This window comes from Stegostoma tigrinum, chromosome 23 (genome assembly GCF_030684315.1).
Source record: "Stegostoma tigrinum isolate sSteTig4 chromosome 23, sSteTig4.hap1, whole genome shotgun sequence".
In the NCBI taxonomy this organism is placed as follows: Eukaryota; Metazoa; Chordata; class Chondrichthyes; order Orectolobiformes; family Stegostomatidae; genus Stegostoma; species Stegostoma tigrinum.
In genome coordinates this window covers 19,750,403-19,776,277 of record NC_081376.1, presented here as the reverse complement: position 1 = coordinate 19,776,277, position 25,875 = coordinate 19,750,403, and the positions used below count along the sequence as shown (strand labels likewise).

The window sequence follows — 25,875 nt, the reverse complement described above, 5'->3', positions numbered from 1 at the left end:
GAAGCCTTGAGGGATCTATCGACTTATACACCTAAGGTTTCTTTGTTCGTCAGTGCTCCTTAGGAATCTACCATTCATTGTGTATCTCCTTCCCTATTGGACCTCCCCTAATGTATCACCTTGCGAATATCAGGATTAAATTCCATCTGCCACTGCTGTTCTTAATTGACCAGCTGAGCAATATCAGTTTGAAGTCTGAGAACACCCTCCTCACGATCAACAATACCACCAATTTTTGAATCATTGTAAACTTAATACTTGTAGCTTCTACATTCACATCCAAGCCATTAAGATACATTCTAAACAGCAAGGCTGCTAGCTCCTACCCTTTCGTGCACGTCTGGTCAATTCAATTTAAAAAAAAATTCTCCATTATCACCCTTTACCTCCTACCTGTAAGCCAGGTTTGCCAAGTTGTCTTGGATCCCATGGGCTCTTGCCTTTTGGACCAGCCTTTCACATGGCATCTTGTCAAAGGGTTTATTGAAGTCCGTGTAAACTACATCAATTGTACTATTGTCATCAATATATTTAGTCACCTTTTAAAGAAATTCAATTAAGTTAGTCAGACAGGATCTATCTTTAACAAATCTGTGCTGACTATCCCTGCCTTTCAAGTATTTATTAATCCTGTCCTTCAGAATTTTTTCTAACAATTTCCCACTACCGACGTCAAACTAACTGGTCTGAAATGACCTGGCCTATTCCTGTTGCCCTTCTTGAGCAAAGGAACCACATTAGTTATCCTCCAGTTGTCTGGCACTTCACCTGTGGCCAGTGCAGTATTAAATATCTCTACCAGGGCCCCAGAAATCTCCTCCCTTATCTCCTATTGCAGCCTGGGTTACTTATCATCAGGTCTTGGGCGTTTGTGCACCTGTACGCCCTCTAAAATATCTAATATGCCCTTATTAATCTTAACAGTTCTCGAAACGAAATCCTTGGTTACAATGTCTTTTTCCTGCATGAAAACATTTGAGAATTATTCATTTTAAGACCTCACCTGCATCCACTGGCTGTAAGTGCAGGCTATCTCTATGATTTCTAATGGGTCCCACCCTCTGCTTGCTAGTCCTGTTCCTATAATATACTCACAAAAAAGTCTTGGAGTTTTCCTTGATCTCATTTGCCAAAGATATTTTGTGGCCTCACTTTGCCCTCTTCCAAGATGTCCACTTTCCAAGTAAACTTGCCTGCAAGTAGCTTGCTCCCAGTCTTTGTTTGCCAGATCTTGCCTAATGGTATTGAAATCAGCCTTCACCCAATTTAGTTTCTGCACTATTCTTATCCCTTTCTCTCATGACTTTGAAACTTAAGAGTTATGGTCGCTATCCCCAGAATGCTTGCCCACTGAAATTTCGATCTCTTGACTAGCTTCATTCTTTTAGGTTTAGGTCAAGCATTGACCTATTTCTAGTAGGACTATCTATGTACTGGTGTAAAAAGCTCTTTTGGATGCACTTTAAAATTTCTACCCTATCTGATCATTTCACACCAAGGCAATCCCAGTTATTGTTAAGAAAGTTGAAGTTCCCTAGAGCTATGACCCTGTTTCTCTTGCACCTTTGTGATGTGCCTACATGTCTGCTCCTCTTTCTCCCTCTGATTTAGGAGACTTGTAGTATAATCCCTGCAAGGTAGTCACCTCTTTTTCTTCCTGAACTGTACCTAGATGACCTAGTTTGAAGACCCTTCGATCACGTTCTCCCATGTTACTGCAGTGATGGCTTCCTTTAACAATAATGCAATGGCCCTGTCTCTCTCACTGTCCCCGATCTTCCTTGAAACTTCTAAACCATGGAACATCTTTAAATTTACCTAATCAAACACTTTCAAAATTTTGAAGTCCTTTATTCAGGTCATTTTTCAACATTTTCAAGGGTAAAGAGCCTGTTCAGTGATGGTAGTTTTGAACTTTGGCAACATCCTTGTAAAACTTGCTGCAGTTTCTCACATGTCCTGAATCCTAAATTGAATAATAGATCATGTAGAAACACTAGTGTTAGATCAGAAATAAACGCTGAAAACCCCAGTTATAGAAGGTATTACAGATGACTGTTCACACTTTCAAAATGGATTTTCCCATTGATAGAACTGGTGCAGGAATTTTCAAAGCAATTTGAAACAATGATGTAAAATACTTTTTTTTTGTTTGACACTTATAAGATTTTTAATTGGCAGAGATCTAACATTCTTCAAACTGCAAGTTATTTTTCAGCTTCAAAATAGATTATCAAAACCAATTATAAACCTCCTGTGCAAATGTTGCACAGAGCATTTAAATGAAACTCGACACCCAGTGCAAGAATTATATAATTTAGATAAGCACTACAGGGTTTCACACACACTCCCTCTTTGAATCAAATTAGTCTGTGCAATTTAACTTAGGACCGACTGTGCCATGACAAGTTTATAATCCTTCAGAATGCCTTTTCCAAAAAAAAATCCTTTCGACATGGTAATTTGCGTTCACATGATAGTATTAAGAATCATACACTTTGGCACTTTGGTTTTCTACATCTGTCAATGTGTATTTTCTGTTTGATTTTCTTTAGATGAGTATACTATATTGTGATACATTCGTATCTTGCATTTATTCAATGTCAACTTGGCTCAGTTGTTCAGCATACCTGCCTCCTGAAGTGGAGAGGCTTTAAGTTCAACTTGAGGGATTTCACATGTAAATAGCCAGGTGCTGGAAGACTGGAGGTTTGGCGACATGGTACCACCCTTTACGAAAGGATGGTATGGAAAAGCCAGGGCATAATAGATCAGTGAGCGTGACATCAGTGGTGGGCAAGTTGTTGAAGGGAATTCTGAGGGACAGGATTGCACGTATTTGGAACAGCAAGGACTGATTAGGGATAGTCAACATGCCTTTGTGTGTGGGAAATCATGTCTCAGTAACTTGTCAGACTTTTTTGAAGAAATAACGAAGAGGATCGATGAGGGCAGAGCAGTGAATGTGATCTATATGGACTTCAGTAAGACATTCGACAAGGTTCCTCATAGTAGACTGGTTAGCAAGTTTAGGTCACACCGAATCAAGTGAGAGCTAGCTATTTGGATAGAGAACTTGTTCGAAGGTAGAAGAAAGAGGATAGTGATGGAGATTGATCACAGGCTTCCCGTCTGAAAAGTCATGATGTGACACACGGGTAAGTGCTAGATCCATTGTGTTTTGGTATTTACATAAATGATTTGGATGTGAACGTAGGAGGTATGGTTAGTAATTTTGAAAATGATATCGAACTTAGAGGTATAGTGGTTATCGAATGGGGTTACCTTGGAATACAATGCAATCTTGATCAGATGCATCAATGGGCCCAGGAGTGGCAGGTTGAGTTTAATTTAGGTAAATGTGAGATGCTGCATTTTTGGAAATGCAAATCAGGACAGGACGTATACACTTAATGATAAGGACCTGGGGAGTGTTGCTGAGGAAAGAGACCTTGGAGTGCAGATTCATAGTTTCTTGAAAGTGGAATTGCAGGTAGACAAGATAATGAAGAAGTTGTTTGGTATGTTTGCCTTTATTGGTCAGTGCATTGAATATAGGAGGTGGGAGGTCATGTTGTGGTTGTACAGGACATTGGTGAGGCCACTTTTGGAATGCTATGTGCAATTCTTGTTTCCCTCAAAAGGAAGGATATTGTGAAACTTGAAAGGGTTCAGAAAAGGTTTATGAGGATGTTGATAGGGTTGGAGGGTTTGAGCTATCGGGAGAATCTAAATAGACTGGGGCTATTTTGCCTGGAGCATCGGAGGCTGAGGGGTGACCTCAGAGATTTATAAAATCATGAGGGGCATGGATAGGGTAAATAGACAAGGTCTTTTCCCAGGGATGGGAGAGTCTAAATCCAGTGGGCATAGGTCTAAGGTGACAGGGGAAAGATTTAAAAGGGATCTAAGGGGCAACTTTTTCATGCAGAGGGTGGTGCGTTTATGGAATGAGCTGGCAGAGGAAGTGGTGGAGATTGGTGCAATTACAACATTTGGAAGGCATCTGGATGGGTATATGAATCCGAAGTGCTTAGAGGGGTTATAGGTCAAATTCGAGCAAATAGGACCAGATTTATTTAGGATATCTGGTCGGCATGGATGTGTTGCACTGTGTTACGTATCATTATGACTCATTACCATTATGAAACATTAATGACGTGGTTTCAGATCAAGATAGTGTGATAGGTGAAAGGCGAATTACAGACATCGATCATTGACAATGTTCCTATGTTTGGGAGTTGCCGTTGGAGGATATGTGGTGAGTTGCTACAGTGATGTTGTTCATTGTGCACTCTGCTGCCATTGTGTTGGTGATGGAGTGTTTGAATGTTAATGATGATTGATGAGATCCTGATTAGTTGGACCGCTTTACCTGAACTTAACCTGGTGTTAAATGTTTTAGTGCTGTTGGAACCAGACTTATTCAGACAACTGGAGCGTATTCCACATTCCTGACTTGTGTCCTGGAGATGGTTTTGAGGATTTCAAATATTAATTAATCTCATTAATCTCCACTGAATTGCCCGTTTTTGACCTCTTCTTGCAGCTGAAATATTTATTCGTTTGATCTAGTTAAGTTTCTGACGAATGGAGACTTCCAGGATGTTTGGAAGATTCTTCATTACAGTAATGAAGTTGAATGTTAATGGGAGATGGTTGCATTATCTCTTGCTGTACTTGGTCATTTCCTACCACTTGCCTGATGTGAATGTTACTCAGCAGCCCAAGCCTAGAATTTGCCCAGGTTTTGTTGCATATGGGCGTGGACTACTTTGGTATCAGAGGAATTACAAATTAAACTGAATACTGTGCAATCACCAATTAAATTCCCCACTTCTGATTTTATTATGTTGGGAAGGTCATTGAAGCAGCAATCATTACCATCTTTCTTTGTGCCAGTTAAGACTCAAATCAATGAGACTTTTCCAACTGATTCCCATTCACTTCACTGTTGCTCTGACGTCTTGATGCCAGACTCAGACAAATGTTGCCTCGATGTTGAGAGCAGTCGCTGTCTTCATACCATTGCAATTTAGCGTTTTTTATTTCCATCTTTGGTTCAAGGTGTCTGGAACTGGCAGTATTTTATAAATTATTGCTGTGTGAATGCTGCTTGATCGCATTGTTGATCCCAATTCCCATCACTTTGACTCTTGTGAGGAAGCTGATGGGGCAGTAATTGGGGATTGAATTAGTAGGGGTTTGAGAGGAACTTCTTCCATATTTCCATACTCAGCCTGAGGTTTTTGCTCTGTCAGGCATTTAGAAAGCTCCAGGTGGATTGGAACATGGATCCATCACGATATATGGGCCATCACAAATTTATGGGACAGGCAGGTGGATATTTTGATTGTTTTCTGTTAAACACATTTGTTTGTATGTAAGTAATTGGTTTGAAACATTTTAAAAATGTGTTTGGTTGCTTAGTAAATGTAAATTTTCTTAAGTTCTTAACTTCCATCATTCAGATGATGGAAACTGAACCTCACTGCTTCTCCCAGTTGTTGGTGTCATTGATTCTTAATTGTCTTCGACAACCACTGAGACTCTTCTTCAATAATGGCTTTTTTAATAAATTATCTGTGACATAGACTCGTAATAATCTGTTAGGTTTCTTTGATTTTTGTTTAGGAGCAACCATGCTGTGGTGATCCCTGGGCATTGTATTGATCAGAATTTGATCAATATCTCTCTTCCAAATTAAACTTCTTTCTCTCCTTTCCTTTACTCCCACTTCTGCACTAAAATTTGCACATAAATCATGGCCTGAACCTTATTAATCACTGCAGGGTGCAGCATTACTATAGCTTTAGAGTAAAATTGAATATCAAATTTATTAGAGAAAACATTCATTCCCCTCTAGCTTTGAAGTGCTTTTGCCAGGTACTTTGGCAACTTGCCAAACATTACAGTGGATATACATTTTCCAGTACTGTATGCTGTGGTTTGAGATGGGAGTAGAAAAGTGGGAATTGTAGTAAAAACAAAGTGCTGAGAAACTCAGGGAAAGAGAGTTTACGTTTCAAGCCCAGCTTGACTTCTCTTCAGAACTGAGAGTCACTTAATACTAAGGAAAGCTACGGGGATATGTTTTAGAAATTTTAGTTTGAAGTGTTCTGCTAGACCTGCACTAATATGGACTGTTTTGGTCTCGCAACAATTTGATATTAAGTGAGGAGAAGAAACAGGTTTTGGGGTAAGGGTCTGCTGAATAAGCTGGCCCTTGTGTTAACTAGAACAGAAAAGTGGATATTATAGTTATTTTTCTCTTTGTAGCTGTTTACTGTTTTTGATTCTCACCTTTTGTAGTTATTGGGAACTTAATTTCATTGTGTTAAAATTGATCATGACTAATTTAATTAAACTGCTTTCCCAAGCCTGAGTAATCACGGATAATACAGTTCCTTCTTCTGCATATTGCAGAAGTGAAACAGATTTAATATTCTAAGCATAGTACTGCACTTTAAAATGTCCCTTTTTTTCAGAAGATTATTCTCTGTAAATGGAAATTCTAAACGTAATTACTTATGGATTTGCATAATTTCTGCATAAATCCAAGAAAATTTGATATGCGTTCCTGTTTCACATATGAATGATTGTATATTCACAAGCTTGTGCTGGCTACTGCTAGAAATAGGTGAGTTAATCAAAAAATTCAGTAGTTGCTGACCTAAAAAGACATTGAAATAAATTAGAAGGGGTGTTATTATCTTTCTACCTTGCCAAATATTTGGAGTATTGCCATGATTTCCTTTCATTCCTCGGCACAATGTATTTCCTAGAAGATTGACAATCAAACAGTCTTTGCCAAATCAGCTGCTCGCTGGAACTTCCATTCTTTGAGACCTATGGGAAGACTACAGTGGACTGCTAATGTTGAGAAGAAGATTTGTATGATTTTGGAGTAGGAATAGACTTTTCAGCTCCTTTAGTGTACTGTACCATTCAAGAAAATTACGGCTCATCTGATTGAGGTTCCACATTTACATTCCTGACATTCCAAGAACCATTGACTTCCTTATTAGTCAACAATCTATCTATCTCTACTGTAGAAGTATACAATAAACCCACCTCTACCACTGTGTATGTGTGAGGGGGGTGGGGCAACACATGTTTCTTTTATATTCCTTTCCCGTTGCAATCAACAACACTTTAAGTAGCCCATATGGATAAAATAATTTAAATAATTTACTTCCTCCACGTAGAATGAAAATTCAGAGCATTTTCAAATAATTTGGCATGGAATTCTGGCTGACTGTTTACTTTACATCATTTCCTCAAGACTATTAAGGGAAGTATCCCACATGCCTTCTTAACCACCTTATCCACCTGTCCTGTTGCTTTCAAGGATTTGTCCAAATGTGTACCAAGGTCTCACTGATACTGTGTATTCCGTTGGATCCTACCATTCATTGTGTGCTTCCTTGCCTTGTTAATCCTCCCAAAATGCATCACCTCTCCCTTTCCAGGACTGAATTCCATTTGCTAATGTTTTGCCCATCTGCCCAGCCCACCTATGTTGTTATGAAGCTTAATAAAGCTACATAAAGCTTTCTTCAAAAATATGTACCACATCACCAATTTTCATGCCATCTGTGAACCTATTGATCAAATCTCCTTCAGTGAGTGTAGGTCATTAATGTACACTTCAAGCAGCAAGGGATCCAGCACTCAACCTTGAAGTACACCCCAGACTCAGACTTTTCATCACAAAAGAACACTCTGACTGTCATCCTCTGCCTCTGATACTAAGTGAATGTTGGATCCAAATTGCCCTGAGTCATGGGCTGATATCATCTTGACCGGACTCCTTGTCAAAGGTCTCAGTCAAGTCCAATGTAGGCTATGTCCACTGTACTATCCTCATCTGCGCCATTGTTTGCCACCTTGAAAAACTCGATCAAGACTGTCAGACATGATCTCTTTTCTGACAAATCCTTGAGTAATCCCTGCCACTCCACTTGGAGTTTAATTCTGTCCACTCATTTTTGCAAAGGTTTACCTACCATTGATGTTCAACTTGTAGTTCCGAGTTCACAACTACGAGAGTTGAAACATGAGCTGTCCTCCAACATTCTGGTACCTGATTTGCCTTTAGAGGATTTTAAAATTACTGTCAGGGCCCTTGTGATACTTGCTTCTCGAAAAAGCATGGGATGTAACTCATCCGGGCTTGGGGATTTATGCAATTTTAAAACTGCCGGATCTACTAATGCCTTCTTCTCAATTGTAATTTGTTCAATTAAATCAATCTTCCCTGATATCTGTACCTCCATGAACCTTCTCTAAAGTAAATACAGATGCAAAATACTTATTTAAATCTCACCTATGTCTTCTGGTGTTCTGGTGCCCCACACGTTTTGCCACATGGACCTCTCATGGTCCTTACTATTTCCCTGGTTATTATCTTGCCACTAATAGGATTATAAAATACCTTTGGATTTTTCTTTTTTAATGTTCCCTGTTTGCTATCTTATTTACTTTATGAATAACCCCATGCACTTTCAGTACACTCTGAGGCTTTTGATGCATTAAACCCTTGGTATCTACCATAATCTTTTCTTTCTTTGCTTGTTCAGTCCTTTACATTCCTCAGCTTCAAGGGTTCTTTGGACTTGTTGGTTCCACACTTCACCTCACCTTGCACTTTCACTCTTTGCTTTTTGAAGGGCTCCTATTGTTGTGATGTAGATTTCCAGCTCAGTTTGACCAGGCTCTGTCTTTATCATATTATAATTGGTCAGATGTAATTTTTGCTTGCTTTGAATGAAAACTGGAGTACAGGTGAAGCAATCTTTTATTACCTTTGTAAATGACTAGTTGAATATGTGCTTCCTTTCTATATAGTATAATGTTATCTAATTATTCTAAGGTTCTTGGCAAGAGCATTAACAAACAAAATTTGGCACATGGATGGAAAGACATTTTAGGACAAGTGACCACATTTTTTGTGGGTGTATAGATGGTGATGGATAGTATTAGGGAGCTGGAATTAAGTGATCTTATTCAGTGAAAATACGAGGTAGAAAGCGCTTCTCTGTTTTCTAAACTGGAGTAATTGTTTAAAAGGTTTGAAGTTTTGGTCAGTGTGTACTGATACTCCAATACTTAATCTGCAGTGCGTGAGTTGAGGAAGATAAAAATACTGTTCTCTGGGGCTAAACTGTCTAAATTAAACTGATTTCCTCCTATCCAGTCTCCAAAGTCTGGTTTGCTACTTCCAACTTTACCCTTTGGATTAGTCTTGGCCATCTGTTAAACTACTGAGTCAGATATCTTAATTAACGAAGGGACCAGTCCTTATCCTCATGTGATTTCATTGGTGGCAATTATAGCATGTACTCCTACTGCAAAGTGTAACCTATTTCCTGAGCAGAGAATTGCTGTCCTTGCAAGTTGTCTTCTTGGAGCAATCTTTTAATTCCAAGGCACACAGCCTCCTCTGATGAAATGTGTCTCTCTGGACTTGTATTCCTTCAGCCTGGGTACTTTAAGTGAAAATGCTTTGTCTTTATCTCTGGTACTATGTTTGGCAGATTAAAGAACTGTAATAAATGAAGTTGTTCATTCATCACCTGCATGCAAAGCTATCCTGTTATTTCCTCGGTTGAAAGCATTATCTAGATAACCAATTCTGTTTATTTTGTGCTGTGTTTAGTTTACATCCACTTTGCCTGCTTTCCTTTTCCTTTTTAAATTTTTTTTTTTGCCTGAACCAAGCAGTAACTGAGAGAATGGTGGGTACGTGAATAACTAAATGGAATTTACAGCACAGCAACAGGCTGTGATCAAATCTACGACAACGATTAAAATAATTTGGTTCTCTGTTTTCTGTAGTTAATGTAAAAGGTAGTCTTACTAGAACATAGGACTGCTCACTTGCTAGAGAGAGATGACTGGTGGTGTTTTACCACACCTAAGGCGAGGGGAAAGATTGAGAAGGAGAGTCCTTCATGGTACCCTCAGCTGGTGCAGGAATTGAATCCATGCTGATGGCATTGCTTTGTGTGGCAAATCAGCCATCAAGCCAACTGAGCTAACCAAAACCCTCAAGTAGGTAGCCATGAAAAATTACTCTCACTCATTCACGAGAGTGGGAGTCACTGTCAAGGCCCATCCCTTGCCCTTGAACTGAGTGGTTTTCTATGCCATTTGGTAGAGCAGCTGAGAGACAATCACGTTGCTGTGGGCCCAGGGTCCTAAGAGGGCAAGACCAGGTAATGATGCCAGATTTCCTTCCTTTTATTTTGATACATCAGATGACCAAAGTTTAGTGAGCACTGTCACCGAGGTTAACTTTGTATTCTAGATTTAATAATTGAATTTTAGTTCATTGAATTTAAACGTAAGCCCAGACCATTAGCCTGGGTCTCTGGACTTCTGGACTAGCAACATTACAATTATATGTACCACTGTGTTGATTAAAGGTATAAGCTAAACATTATTCATTCATTACTTAATCATCCTTGAAACAGTGATACACTCTCTTGTAGTATCCTGCCTTTCACAGTAACCTTACTTATGGTGCAGATCAATTTCAGCCAACCTGAAGAGCGCCACAGTTTCCATGTTGTTAAACTGTACTGTATATGCTATACCTTGAGTTAACCTCTTGTCCTCTTTCAGTGTTTATCACTGTGGTACAATTTCTTGGGCGCAGATCCGTTCCCTGTGATTTTCCTGTGTGCTTCACTGAAATAGTAGGTAAACGGAATATTTTATTTGCTGTAGGCTTTTTTTTTACCTTTTGAGACTTTAAAGTAAATTTAATAAAAGGTGGGCAGGTTGATGGTTGCAATAGTTTGACTTCTGTTTGTTTTTCTCCCCCCTCCCTTTCCACAAAGCACATTTTCAAAATATATTTAAAACCCTTTCAAATAATTAGAATAGCCAGGGATTTATGAATACCTATGAAGTCAGGCTGTGTAGAAATAGAAATAGTCCCTAATGGACCAGTATGTGCCAATAAACAATTGTACAAACAAGTGACAAAAATAGTTTGTACATAACTGAACAGTGCAGTGTGCAGCACGTGATAAAATGATCATGCCCCTGACAAACAATATGCAATGGAGCCCCACTCCACAAGTGACGGATTGAGACTGATACCTTCTGTTAACTTTGGGGGTGTGCGACAACCTTCGATTTTGTTTTTGTTTGAAACATTAAAGAGAGGCACGATCTATTCAACTTGACATATAAGAATTATTTTTAAAAGAATTTTGGGAGTTTTTTTGTTCTTGGCAGCATATTTCCTCCACCAATATATAATCCTCCATCAAACATATACATACACTAACTTATTGCCAGTGTTGGTTGTTGTATACTGCATGTTGCAAATATTAAAAAGTGATGAAAACTTAAATCCTGTGAATCACTCTTTGAATCATTTTCGGATATTCTGAGCGCATAACTATCCAAATGATTCTTCTTTTCTATAATTAGTTTTGAAGCTAATAGCTTTGAAGACTTGGTGCAATAAATTTATGAAATTACTATGTCAGGTTGGAAGATCAGACTCTTATTGCGCTGTATTAATTAGTTCTATTATTGGGTTAAACGGTGAAAGTGCATGCCAGTTCTGCATTTATTTTCCAGCTGTACCCCATCTGACTGGAGGGTGGTAAACAGTGGTTTTCCTTGGTCAGTGGTAGCACCATTTTTCTTTATATATTCTATGATTCTAAACTTAGAAGAGTAGGAAAGCAGTGAAGAAGTTACAAATTGACTTTAACAGGGCGTGGATGGAATAATGGAATGAACAGCTGATAAGTGGAATTCAATACACAAGTGTGAGGTGATGCATTTGGCTGAAGAGGTGGCGTATGGTTCGTAGCATAGTTTTAAGGAGTGTGCAGGGACAATTCACTTGGCAAGTGGTGATGGTGGGGTTACAGGTGCGTGAGCATAGAACTCTGAAGGTAGCAGGGCATGTTGAGAAAGTGGTTAGCAAAGTAGTTGGACTTTTGAATTTCATAAATGGTGTAGTAGGTACAAAAAAGTGACATTTTGCTAAATTGTTATAATGTTCTGGTGAGATCACAATTGCAGTATTAGATCCAGTCTGGACATCACACTTGTGGAAGAGTGTGATGGTCCTTTTGACGGTGCAGAGAAAACTTGCCAAAATGGTTTCAGGGATGAGGAATCTTTACTATAATATTAGGCTTGCAAATTTGGGATTGTCGTCTTGCAACAAAGGAGTTGATGGAGAATTGATGGAGGTCTATACGATTATAACATGTTTGGATAAGGTAGAGCTCTTAGGTTATATATGATCAAGGGCAGTGTCTCGTTTGTCTCTTCCACTGTTAAAGTAGTCAGCTTGTTTATCCAATAATGAATGAACCGAAATTTTAGAAGGCTATTAGCTTGGATTTCCACGACAAACTCCATTCCTTAGCCACCAACTAGATCCCTCTACCTGGCAACTATCTGAAGTTGAATGAGATTATTTTTGACCTTGGTGTCATATTCGACCTCAGTGTTGAAACCCTGATCTGTGTGATAGATGCTCTAGGTGATGTGAACTTGACTTTCACACTAAGAATTGAACACAAAAAAAAATCAAAGCTGATACTCTAGCGCAGTGCTGAGGAAGTTTTGCACGTTAGAGGTTTCATCTTTTGGAGGAAGAGAAATCACAAAGCTCTTTGTCTTGCACTGTTCAGGACATTATGCAAGAAAACCAATTCACGATGAAAATCAACACTTATCCTGGAGGAGAGGGAATTGCTGATTGGGTGTCAAGTGGATTCTGATTGCTAAAGGCATTGCCATGCTGTGTGACTCCATTAATAATGTAACTGTCAGGCTTTGTTTAAATTTTAAACCTGGCAGAGTGATTCTGATTGGTCAGGGTATTACCCTGAGAAGTAAATCAGAATGGCTGTCTCCCATTTAATCAGTCGAAACAGGTGCATTATGTGTACCTATCCGTTTTGCAAGAATGGGGCCTCTGTGCATTAATATTTGTAGTTTTCACTATACTCAAGTGCGCCACACTGACACCCTGGCTGATGATCATAAATGGATGGTCAGCGTAATTACCCACATTTGAGGGTTATCCAACAAATATTGCTCAGTTGCGGAATCAAATTTAATGTTGGATTCTGAGAGTTTTGAAAGCACATGCTGGTTGGGTATGGTCAGTTTCATGCTTGTTGAGAATAGCCAAAGGGATCTTTTTCATGAAAGAATATGACTGCCGCTGATAGAGTTGGAGTCTTGCAGCATGGAAGCAGACCCTTTGGTCTAACTCATCCATGCTAACCAAGTTTCCTAAACTAAACTGTCCCATTTTTCTGCATTTTGCTCATATCTGTATGAACCTTTGGTATTCATATACCTGTCCAAATGTCTTTTAAATGTTGTAACTGTACTTAAAAATATGTCCTCTACTTTTGAACTGCCCTAGGCTAGGCTGAAAAGTAAGTAGTCTACCTCTGATTACCACTGAAGGTTAAAGTATCTATCATGCTTGAACAGGTGAAGCTATCTTTTTTATGCTGCTACTATGCAGCAGCAACATGAGTAGTACTCACCACTAATAGGGTGCTGCTGTCAAATCAAAAAGGTGTTGTACCTATCACAGGAATGTGTAACATTGTAAATGAATTTCAATGTTTCTGTGATACTAGGCACGTATCTCCCAAAGACTGACTGACTGTATCAAGCAGCATACCCTTCAGCTGTTTTCAACAAGCAAATTACTGTTGGTACCCATGTCGCCCCACTGGTAGTGAATTGCTGTAGTGTACCTTGTAAATGTTGCACACAGTTGACAGTGTGCATCCTTGTTTTAGTTTGCTTTAACACTTTCTGCCACGCTAAATCTCACCATCCCTAGCTCATAGCTGTTGCATCCCTCAAAAATTTACTGTCCAAAGTCATACAAAGTCTGGGGCATAAAAGAAAAATGTCATGTTGTACCAGGGTTGTGTTACTGTAGACCAACTGAGTAAATGTAAAGTATATACTTTCCAATGAGAATGTAATTGAATAACAATGAACTAGAGGATAGCAACTAATCAAAAGCTCAAGTGTTCTAAAATATGACATAATAAGTGTACAACATTTTGGTTTCTTGGGACACCACAAGGTAAACTGTATTTTGGTGTTGTAGTGACAAGCTGCCCAAATAACACATTAGGAATGGAAGTAATAGCAATTGTGGAAAGCAAAATCGTAACATGATTAAATCTGACATTTTCTTGAATGAATCAACATTGCAAACCAGCAACCAGACATGCATTTTTAAAAGTGCCAACTTCAATGAAATAAGAAAAGAGTTTTAATAATTGAATTGCAGGGTAGTAATAAAAAAATCAAGGCACTGATAAATCTACAAACCACAACAGTCAAGTGTGAACTAAACAAACATGGCTTTAAATAAGTTTCCAAAAACTAGGAAACAGACTTGAAGCTTAAAAAGGTGAGTTATAAATAGCAGTCAGCAAGCAAAACAGGTGCACAAAATGTGCAATAATAATTTTTAAAATTGCTATTATTTAGGTAGAAATATTTTAATGGATTTGTTTTATTTATATCGAAAATGTTGCACAGAGCTACAAACAAAAATAGATTCCAAACTATAAAGAACCATTAGAAGAGAGTGACGTAAAGCTGGGTCAATACAAGTAAGTTTTAAGGAGGATTTTAGAGGTCACAAGGCTGTAAACTTACAGAATGCGGCACCCAGGCACCTGGTGACTCAGTCAACAATGAATGAGGCCTAATTGGACGGTATGGAGTCAGTAGGAAGGTCAAAAATAGAGAATGGCAAAGCAACCAACAATGGGATAACGAGCAGGGCAAGGATTAGAATTTAACACTGACTATCCAATTCAGTAAGTGTAGGCCAAAAGAGGACAGCACAGTTAGGACGCAGCAGCAGAAGGAGGCCGCTCGGCCCTTGGCTGATCTAATAATCTTCAACCACATTTCCTGCCTTTTCCTTATAATGTTCGATTCACTCACTGATGAAAAATCCTTCCATCTCAGCCATGAATAAATATAATGACCCAGCCTTGACAGCCTCTGCAGTAAAACAAAATTCAGCAGATTCACAACCCTTTGAGAGAAGCAATTCTTCCTCAGTAGTGCCTTAAGTGTGTGGCCGTTATTTTGCGATTATGCTTTCTAGTCCTAGACTCTCCCAAAAGGCGAAAACAGTCTTTCCACATCTACCCTGTCAAGTTCCCTAAGAATCGTGTAATTTTCAATAATGTTGCCTCTCATCCTTCTTTATTCCAATCAGGACAGATCGAAACTACTCAACCTTGCCTCATAAAAGACATTACCTCCATCAATCTCGTGAACCTTTTCTGCACTGCCTCCAATGTCCATGTATCTTTCCTTAGATAAGGAGCCTAAAATTGTTCACAGTATTTCAGTCTGACTAGTGCCATGTATAATTCTTGAAAAACCTCTCTACCTTTTTATCCATTGCCTCTTGAAATAAAGGCCGACATTTGCCTTCCCTATGATATGTTGAACTTGGATGGTTAGCTGTTTGTGATTCATGCATGAGGACGCCTAAATTTCACTGTTGTGTAGCTTTCTGCAGACCTTCCCCCATTTATATGATATTCAACTTCCTTATTCTTCCAGCCAAAGTACATATCCTTACTTACTCACGTTACTTTCTATGTGTGAAGTTTTGCCCACTTGCTTAAACTGTCTGTATCCCTTTGCAGACTCTTTGTGTCATTCTAAATGCTTCCCGTTCCACCTATTTCTGTGTTGGCTGTAAACTCGGCTATAGTGCAATCACTTTCTACCTCAAAGTCATTATATATAGTAAATAATTGTGGCCCCATCACTGATCCCTGTGATACCCCAATAGATACCCTATCCTGAAACACCCCCCCCCCCGCCCCCCAATTCCCTGAGGAAGGGTCACCAGACCCGAAGTGTTAACTTTGTTTTCTCCTTCACAGATGCTGCCAGACCTGCTGAGCTTTGCCCGCAATTTTGTTTTTGCACCTAATCCTCACTGTTTGGCTTCTCTTAGTTAGCCAATCCTTTATCCATGCACATATACTAGTTCTACTGGCATTGGCTCTTTATTTATTAGGTAGCCTAATATGTGGTGCTTTAAACACCTTTTAAAAGAATCCAAACATATTGCATCCGTCGCTTCCCCTTTGCCTATCCTGCTTGTTATCCCCTTCAGAGAACTCTAGGATAATTTTCAGGCATGATTTCATCTTTGTGAAGCCATGCTAACATTGCTTATGCATATTATGCATTTTAAATGTTCTGCTTTATATCCTTTATAAGAGACTATAACATTTTCCCAATAATAGACATTAAGCCAACTGGCCTGTAATTACCTTTTTTTAAAAAATCCATTCCCAGTTGAAATGAAGGTGTTATATTGGCAATTTTCCCATTGTCAAGGATGTTTCCGGAATCAAAGAATTCTTGCAAGGTTACTACCAGTACATCCATCACCTCCATGGCTACTTCCTTTAATATCCTAGAATGCATCCCATGAGGTCCAGGCAACATCAATTTTCAGCCCCATTATTTTCCTAACACCTTTTCTATTGTGACAGTTATTATATTTATTACGCCTTCTCCTTTTACCCCTTGATTACTTGGTCATGTTGGAATGATATTTGTGTTTTAAACTGTGAAGCCTGATGCAAAATATTTATTCAACTGCTCTGCCATTTCCTGGTTCTTCGTTATTATTTCTCCAGCCTTGTTTTCTAAGAGACATATATTCACTTCGGCTTCTGTCTTCCTTTTTTATATATTTAAAGAAGCTCTTGTTCTCTATCTTGACATTACTTACAAATTTACCCTTTTAATGTTTATCACCTTTGATGTTCTTTTGTTGGTTTTTAAATTATTCCCAATCTTTAGCCTTACCATAAAAGTTTGCCACATTATGTTTCCTCTTTCAGTTTGAAGCTATCCTTAACTTCCCTGGTTAACCATGACTGTTTTGTCCCCTTCCTCAAATTCTTCCTCAGTGGGACATAGCTTTGCTGTGAGCCACAAACTGTTTTCTTAAATGTTTGTTATTGTACCTCTACCTTGACCTCTATGCTGCTCAGTTCCTTTCCCAGTGCATTCCAGCCAGCTCTGCCCTCATTCCTTTGTAACTGTCCTTATTTGAGCTTAGTACAATCGTTTCTAACCCAAGTTCCTCCTCTTCAAGCTGAACACTAAATTTTAACCAGGCTATGTTCACTGTTTTCTGAGGATATCTTTTACTCTGCCGTCATTTATTAAACCAGTCTCATTGCACGTTACCAGATCCAGAATATCTTGGTCCTAGTCTGCAGATTTACTATTATTTTTACCAGCATTGTAAGCCTCATCCTTTGATCTCATTCTGTTTTTAATTCCTGTTGTTAGCCACAGTTGAACCAGTTGTGCCCTTGCTTCTTGAAGTAATATATGTTGTTCGTGAATGATGTATTAATCACTGAATGGATCCTCAACATGCCTCTTTAGCAAACTAGTATACTTTGCATGCATTTGCCCTCCACAACATTATTGCAATTGCCCAGTCTATGGTTATTTTTTAATCAACCTGTTATGATGCACTTCTGGAAGTGGTGCTTCAGAGATAGGGATGACACCACAGCTCCATAAGAGTGTCTTTTGCCGCGTGCATATGCAGTTTAAGGATGGCCATGATTACTAATTACCCTTATTACATGGTCCTCTAATTAGTTGATTTTATACTCCATCCAACAACACAGCTGATGTCAGGAAGTCTGCAGGCAACTCTTGCCAATGTTCTGTCTCTTGCTGTTTTTTACAGTTGCCCACAATGATTCTACTTCTTGACTTTGAGATTTTTTTTTTGTTATCCCATCCTGTGTTATCAGGGCCACTGTTGTACTGTTTAATTTTGCCTACTCTAAAATATTTAGTTCCCAGTTTTTGTGCTTTGTGCATTCATATGGTGCTTTTTGTTCTGGGTTTTGGAAATTTTTTTGCCTAACATTATGTAGTCACTAATGCCCTTTTATTCTTTTGTCACTCCAGCTCTTTTCTTACTCCTCTTGATGCATTATTACAAAAAACTCTTGTACCACTCTTAAAGCTTAACATTCCTTTTGTTACTTTTGAATTTTATCTTTGAATCTTTGAACCAACGCCCCTTCCTCACTCTTATGAGCCTAAAACCACAATTACTGTCCTAGTTTTTCAATTCACCTGGACACTGAACCCAATTTGTTTAAATGGAGCACTTCAGAGTGGAACAATCCCTTTTATGGCCAGTACTAGTGCCAGTGACATGTGAAGCGTCCCACACCACTATTTCAGCTCTGCAGATGGATGAGAGGAAGATCAACTATGACCTTATGAAGTGATGGACCAGCCTGGAAGGGCCATGCCTCATTCCTGTTCCTATTCATTTTATCCACAGAGAGCAAGTTGTATTTCTGTCTTGTTAGTTTAATGTTTGTAATGCAAGCAAAGATTTTGGAACAAATGGAAAATAATTTTGGTGTGCTTTGAATTTTAATGCGGATTTAATTGATGTAATAGCTCCTTTTGAATTCTTTCTTCGATTTTGTGAGCATCAAATCTAGCTGTAAATTTCAGATTACTTTATTCATAAGGTGTAATCTTGGTTTGGAGAGAATAGACAGAGATTTACTGCTGTATTTGAACCAATTGGTTCTGGTTACTGGCAGATGGTGGCCAGTTTAATTTGGAGAACTACCTGCCCCTAATATGCTTAAAATCTCTTTCAGTGTGGCGATACTATTTAAGGCTTTTGAGTAGAATATTTGGCAGGCATGCTGTCCTGTCTCTGATAAGTGGCATTTGCAACTGTTTGACCGACACTTGGTCATACAGCATGGAAATAGACCCTTGAGTCTAACTAGTCCACACTGATCATGTTCCCAAACTAACTCGGCCTACCTGCATGCGTTTGGCCCACGTGTAAGTATGCAGAATGTTCTGAGAAATTTTGATATGATAACGTGATTTATTGAGGCCTGTTGTCAGGGTCTGAGTGCTTGCAATTGGTGGATAAAGTAACTTATTTTTGTACAAATCTAACTTGTTTTTGTAGCTTGTCACTTTACTTCAGTCTATAGTTCAAGTAATATAGTTCCAAGCCTCCAGTGGAAGAGCCTTGGCCTTCAATGGCAGTTAAATGGTTTCTCATTACATGGATTAGCTAGGCCTTTTTGTGCGACGAGCAAATACAACTTGCCAATTGACAGAGCGCTTGAGAACGGCCAAATTTAGAGAGGGAGATTGTAACGCTAGTTATTCGGTTAATGTAGAAGCGTTAAAAAATAGGAGAAGGCCGCTTGGCCGATCAATTCTGCTCTCTTGTCTCGCTCAGTACCCTGTTCCTGCTTTCTCCCTGGATTCTTTAATCCTTCAGCCCTAAGAACTATATCAACCTCCTTCCTTTGCTGGGTTTACCCTGTCCAGCGAAATTAGAATTTTATAGTTTTTTTATGAGATTTTTTTAATCTTCTTTCTCTCTCACTGTTCCTCCACACCACTCCCCAAAACCAGTTTGTATGCCATTTTAGCAATCAGTTTGTTAAACAGTTGTTGCACTCGCTGCAAAGCCAGAATATTTAGCCTCCAATAAAGCAGCCAAAACTGCATTCAATATTCCAGGTGCGCTCTCACTAATTCCCTATTCTAGAATCCCCCTACTCTGAAGGCCACAATAATATTTGTTGTCTTCTCCACCTGCTGAACTTGCCTGCTTACTTTCAGTGACTTGTGTGCAAGGGTACCCAGGTCTCGTTGTGACTCGCCCTTTACAAATGTATTGCCTTTTCAGATCTGCCTTCCTGTTTTGGCTGCCAAAGTGGATAACATGACATTTATCCACATTATACTGCATTGCCATGCTTTTGTTCACTCGCTCAATTTGTCCCAATGCCACTGAAGCATCTGCATCCTTTTCACAGTTCACTCTCCCACCTAACCCTGTCTGTAATCTTGAAGAAATTACTTTCATTTCCCTCAACTAAATCATTAATATATATTAATGCAAATATCGTAAGTGACTAAGATCTATTCTATTCTTCAGTTTCAACGTATTAAAGATGGTAAGATCATTGAGACCTAAAAAACCTTTGTAAGTAGATAATTGTATAAAGTAATTATGTAGCCAATTAGGACAGTCTAAGAATGGTAGGAGAGGTAATGTGTCCTACCCGCAGCATTTGGGAATTCCTGGATTCCACTTTGGCCCAGAGCATACATGCCTGTGCAAGGGTTTGCAGTTCAAACAGTTTTTGCTCATAGGTTGAGCTGGAGGCTGAACCGATGAGTCAGGTGAAGTACTGGCTGCAGGATTCTTAACCTCTGACCTGTTCTTGTCATTGCCGTTAAGATGTTGAAAACATGAATATTTCTTCATTACTTATTCATACACTTATCTAAGTACCTTTTAAACGTTGTAACTGTACCCACATGTCACTTTGTCTAGGAGTTCAGTCCACATGTGAACCATTCTGTTTTTAAAAATAACCTCTCATGTCTTTTTAAAATCTTTCTCCTATCTCATTTAAAGTATACCCCCTAGTCTTGAAATCCCGCACCCATGAAAAAGACACCTACCATTCACCTGATCTTTACCTCTCATGATTTTATAAACCTCCTACATTCCAGTGAACAAGTTCCCAGCCTGTTTATATAGCTCAAACCCTCCCTTCCCAGCAACATCCTGGTAATTCTTTTCTGAACCCTCTTCAACTTAACAATAATTTTTCTATATCAGGGTCATCAGAACTGGACATAGTACTCCAGAAGAGTCCTCACCAAAACCCTGTACAACCTCAAGATAATGTCCCAACTGCTATAGTTGAAGGCCTGAGCAATGAAAGCCAACGTGAGCAAATTTTCTATCCAATTGACAAGCACACCCCCACCCTTGCCAAATCCCATGTGATCTAACTTTTCTAATTAGTCTGCCATGAGGAACTTTGTCAAAGGCTTTGCTAAAGTCTAAGTAAACAATGTCTACTGCTCTGCCTTCTTCAAAATTCTTGGTTGCTTCCACAAATAAACACAATCAAATTTTTGGGACACAGTTTCCCCCAAGAATTAGTGAGCAAATGCATGGCAGACGAAGTATAATCTGGATAATTGTGAGTTACAAAATTGGATAACTGAGGTTATCCACATAGTAGCAAAGGCAGGAAGGCAAATTATTATCAGAATGGCGATAGATTTAGAAAGAGGGGAGGTGCAACAAGACCTCTGTGTCCTTGTACACCAGTCACTCAAAGTAAGCGTGTAGGAACATGAGGCACTGAAGAAGGCTAATGCTGTGTTGGCCTTCATAGTGAGAGGATTACAAGTACAGGAACAGAGTTCATTGTTCATATTTGTATTGTTGCAGCTTTTTGTTTTAAAAATGCAAGATTTCACACTAGAGGGGGCATAGTTAATTTAGAAAAAAAAATCTAAGAACAACTTGGAGGAAACCAGTTTAGATGTTGAGAATGTCTAAATCCACTTAAAACTCCCTTCCTAGCTTTGCTTTCAGTACAGATGTGTATTAATAGGGGAAGCACTATGTATGCTACTCTTATCTACAAATGTTATGATATCAATGTATGTGTTAGAACAGAAACCCAACTAAAGTAGTGAAGTTCTTGTCCTAAGTATTACACTACAATATTGCTTCTGAATTGGAAGCTAATTGCCAGCTAACTGGAAACTGGTAGGAACAGATAAAAGGTATATTTAATTTTTTGATAACATTTGGTAGTCAGGAAGGAATTCTACTACTTAATTTGTTTAGTTTTGCTGCTATCAATATAATTTTACATTTATGTGCAACCTAAAATTAATATGCAACGGATGACTGTTGAGTGATTAAGGAAAGCTTCAAACTTAAGTATATCTGCTCCGTTAGATTGAAAACTTTGCAATAGAGCAAATTCCCACAATACAGTATGTACGCATTGAATGGTTGGTTTTGTCAACTAATTGGCCAATTCATTAAAACCAATCATTTCAGGGAATTATCTATTGATTGAATTCGACTGCAAATTTATATTTGGAGTACTCATTTAGCTATCAAGGTTAAGCAGCTTTACTAAAATTATTAATAAGCATAAAATTATACTTAGCCATTTCTTTCTGTGTATCACAGAGAAGCAATTCAACTGAATGGATGTTAATCACAATGCTTTCAATTTTCTGAATTAGTTGCAAGTTTGATCAGTTAGCCAGTAATTGTTTAGTGAACTTGAACAGTGTTGCCTTTCTAAATATTTTGCTTGTGTATTCCTGAAGTATTTGGGTTATAAATGTGATATTTGATCAGAAGACTACAAACATGAGAGACCGCTTTTTACTGATCTTGTGTGTAGTATTTCTGCTGTAACTGAAGAAAATTAATTTTTGCTTAATGTTGCAGTGTTACTGAAGAAGTTATTTGCTTGTTACCTCTGAAGTGGCTAATTTTTCCACTAACTTTAGTGTTTCTGGGAAAAGATTCATGCGTATATGTTTGTGCAGTTGAAAAGACTATTTATTTAACACTTGCTATAATGCTCGGGATTTCCTGAGGGATTCTGTACTTTTAAATTGGAAGATTTTATATGTTCTTTATTGTGAATCCACTTGCTGGTAATTGTTTTCTTGAACTTGTGATCTGTGATGTTGTAATATCACACTGGCTTTATGAGGTACAAGGATTTTTGCAGGTTTTTCAGTGGAAAATGTTACTTACATTTCTGATGAAGTAGTTTAATTTTTAAAAATATAGCTTAAGCTTGTTGAAAAAAATGAACCAATCTTAACTTTTGTTACCTATAGATAAGAGCTGAAGTAGCTATTCATGCAGAAACATAAAAAGTTGAATGTTTAAAAGAATGGTATTCTATTGCTAAGCATTATTTATTTCACTATTTTATGTCCTTAAATTTTTAGGAGCCCTGAAGATCTTTCACGAGAAATTGTGCTATTACAACAGCGTGAACTTCTCCTCAAGCAACAGAACTCTTCTGTGACTACCAGGTGAGAAGAACTCTGAGACAAGCAATTAACATCAATTCTTAAATTATAGGCAATCAAATTTTAGGCAAGTGAAATAATTTAAAATGTTCCTTTATGTTATGGAATATGATTTAATAAGCAAGATAAATGTTTTGAACAACTTATGTGGTTCTTATAGTTTCAAGGATGCAGGATGTTTTGTTTCTGAAAATGGCTGGACTTGTTGGCCCAATTATAAATTGGCTTAAGTAACAGCATGGTGTGATCAATTTTTCAATCAACCATTGTTGGTTGTGTCATGAGTTATCCGAATTGTACGGAAGAACAGTAGTGCCGCAAGCTAACTCAATAAAGATTTTATGATGATTGGATTTCCAAAAAGCATTTGAGAAAATGCCATATCAAAGGTTATGATGCAAGATAAGAGCATACGTTGTAGCAGGTAACATATTAACAAGGTTGAAGGATTTGTTGGTTATCAAAGAGCAATTAGTAGTGATAAATCAATATTTTTGGGTGGACATACTGTTTTAAATACTGGAGTGCTGCAAGAATTGGTTCTGGATTCTGAAGTATTTACAGTCTTGCATCAGTGATGGAAGGATCAAATATGTTGGAACTGAATTTAGTAATTTGGCTATCTTTCGATTTGAGGCGTGGGTTTTGCTTCCTTTTCTGTTATTATTCTACCTCATGAAGGCATTTGTACACAGCCTTGTGTAGCTGACTGTACGAGGTGTCATCATTTGAATGATTTGTAGCAAGCTATCAATGTTGGTGTTGCTGTGCAACAAAGAGAGATTCAGAGTAACATTACAGCACTTTCTTTGACCTCTGGGGTGTTGACTATTGAAGAGTTGAGTGAACAGAACTTGACAAGGGACATTTTTCAGCCATCCGTACATAGTTTTCAAACCATTGTGGTTGGCTTGCAGGAGTTTTGTTTATATCCTTGTGTAGCTGCCTTCAAGAAGGACATGCTGTTTGTTTAGATTAGAATAGATTCCTTACAGTGTGGAAACAGGCCCTTTGGCCCAACAAGTCCACACCGCCCCTTGGACCATTGCACCAGCACCCATCTCCCTATAACCCACACCCCCCTGAACACTACGGGCAATTTAGCATGGCCAATCCACCTAGCCTGCACATCTTTGGATTGTTGGAGGAAACCGGAGCACCGCAGAAAACCCACACAGGCACGGGGAGAATGTGCAAATGCCCTACCGACAGATACCCGAGGCTGGAATCGAACCTGGGTCCCTGACGCTGTGAGGTTGCAGTGCCCATCACTGAGCCACCGTGCCACCCTTGTTTGATCATTGTCCTGCTGAAACCAGAAAATGTGGCAAAGACATTCCTAGTGGAATTTCTGCATTGCTGTTTTTTGTGTTACTGATATGCAGTCCAGGGACTATCCAGTTACAGTACAGGGATATGGAAATAACTGCTCTGTTTTGAATTTGGGAATGGACATCCAATCAGGTTTCTCATGGCACCACACAGAGTTGTCTTTCGGCTTAACAATTTGAACTTTGGACTGTGATTGGCCTTGTGGATATTTAAAGGTATAAGAAAGGGTGAAAAACTCATCTTTCAGTGTTGTGTCAAAATGACCTTTGAATTGTTGATTCTTAGTCAGATCAGCTGAACTAAATGTTTGAATGTGGAAACTTCTTGACTTGAGACTATTACATAGCCTTTTATAAACGTTTGGTGGTGGCCAGGGTGTCACTGACAGGTAAGAGAACTGAAAAACACATTGTGATGTAGCTATGTGAAATATGTATGTGTGTATGTATTTTAATATAGTTCAGTTTTAGGTTTGGATGTTGTAATTTTGAATTAGTGATATATGGCTACTCCTGTGTGCCTGAGGGAATTAAGGACCAGCTTACAAGTATTTCTGTAATTATGGCGGTTTCTTTAAAAAAAAATTTGTAAAAAAAAAGGTAATAACTATCAGAACTAATAGGTTTTTGTGAACATTAATGTTTGTCATGGAGCACGACAAACAATTGTATATTAAGGTTTCTGTTAAAAATTTCTGGATTTGTTTCTTTTAAGCTTACAGCAAAACCCACTGAAACTCGAGATTTTTTAGTTTTATTTTGTGGCAGTTCTGCAGAAGCTGTTGGATGAAAATGATGTGTAACACGGTGCTCTTGATAAAGGGACAAAATAGTAAAAAATAGATTACCATAGAATAAGGAGTTTGGTAATAATTCCAAATAGAAGTGTTTGAATAAAACCCTGAAGATGTTATTTCAAAGTGTGCATGTTTAAACTCCAGTGTATGAAAAATTGAGAAAAAAGTGACTGAATTTTCTAGACTGAGAGGTAAAGTCACAGTTAAATTAAACCTATCAAAGTTTCAGCAAAAGGGATTCTTCTCTGGTATGAGTACAATATGAGGAGAACATTTGAGCCATTTTTTGGGGATTATCTTTTAGTATGAGTTTCAAAATCTCAACTTAGATTCTGTGCAAATGGTTTGTATTTACACTGCTTTATCTTCATTTCTCATGTGAATAATACTACTGTTTTATTGCCAAATACAAACCTGCAACATTTTGCATACACTTGTGAGGGACCACCTCATTAAATCCAAGACAAGTCAAACTATGACCTGTTGAGCCAGATTTCAGACTGGGATCTGATTTATCCAGTAATAAAATCATCTGGCACCATTACAATTCCTAGAAATTCATTTGATCTGTTGTTGGCTTGCTTAAACTGCTACTTGTGCTTTTCTGATTTTGGTTTTGTTGCCTCAAGTAGTTTGTGTTTGAGATAAATCTGATCTTAAGTTTTTTTTTCGTTTGTAAATTGAGAATTGCATTTAGAATCCAAAATTGTGAGGAAATACCATGGAATTTGGGAAGCATTGCATCCTGAACTTATCATGTT

The 25,875-nt window shown here is 38.3% G+C and overlaps 1 protein-coding gene across 4 annotated transcripts in view; it reads left to right on the top strand.

The window, feature by feature from the left end:
* Positions 1-25,875, top strand: part of mad1l1 (mitotic arrest deficient 1 like 1) — a 772,508-nt gene that overhangs the window by 38,206 nt on the left and 708,427 nt on the right. For all 4 annotated transcript variants that reach the window (XM_059653949.1, XM_048552091.2, XM_048552089.2 and 1 more), the window contains one exon: positions 22,903-22,989. In XM_059653949.1, coding sequence (XP_059509932.1) covers positions 22,903-22,989 — 87 coding nt within the window. The remainder of the gene's footprint in view (positions 1-22,902; positions 22,990-25,875) is intronic.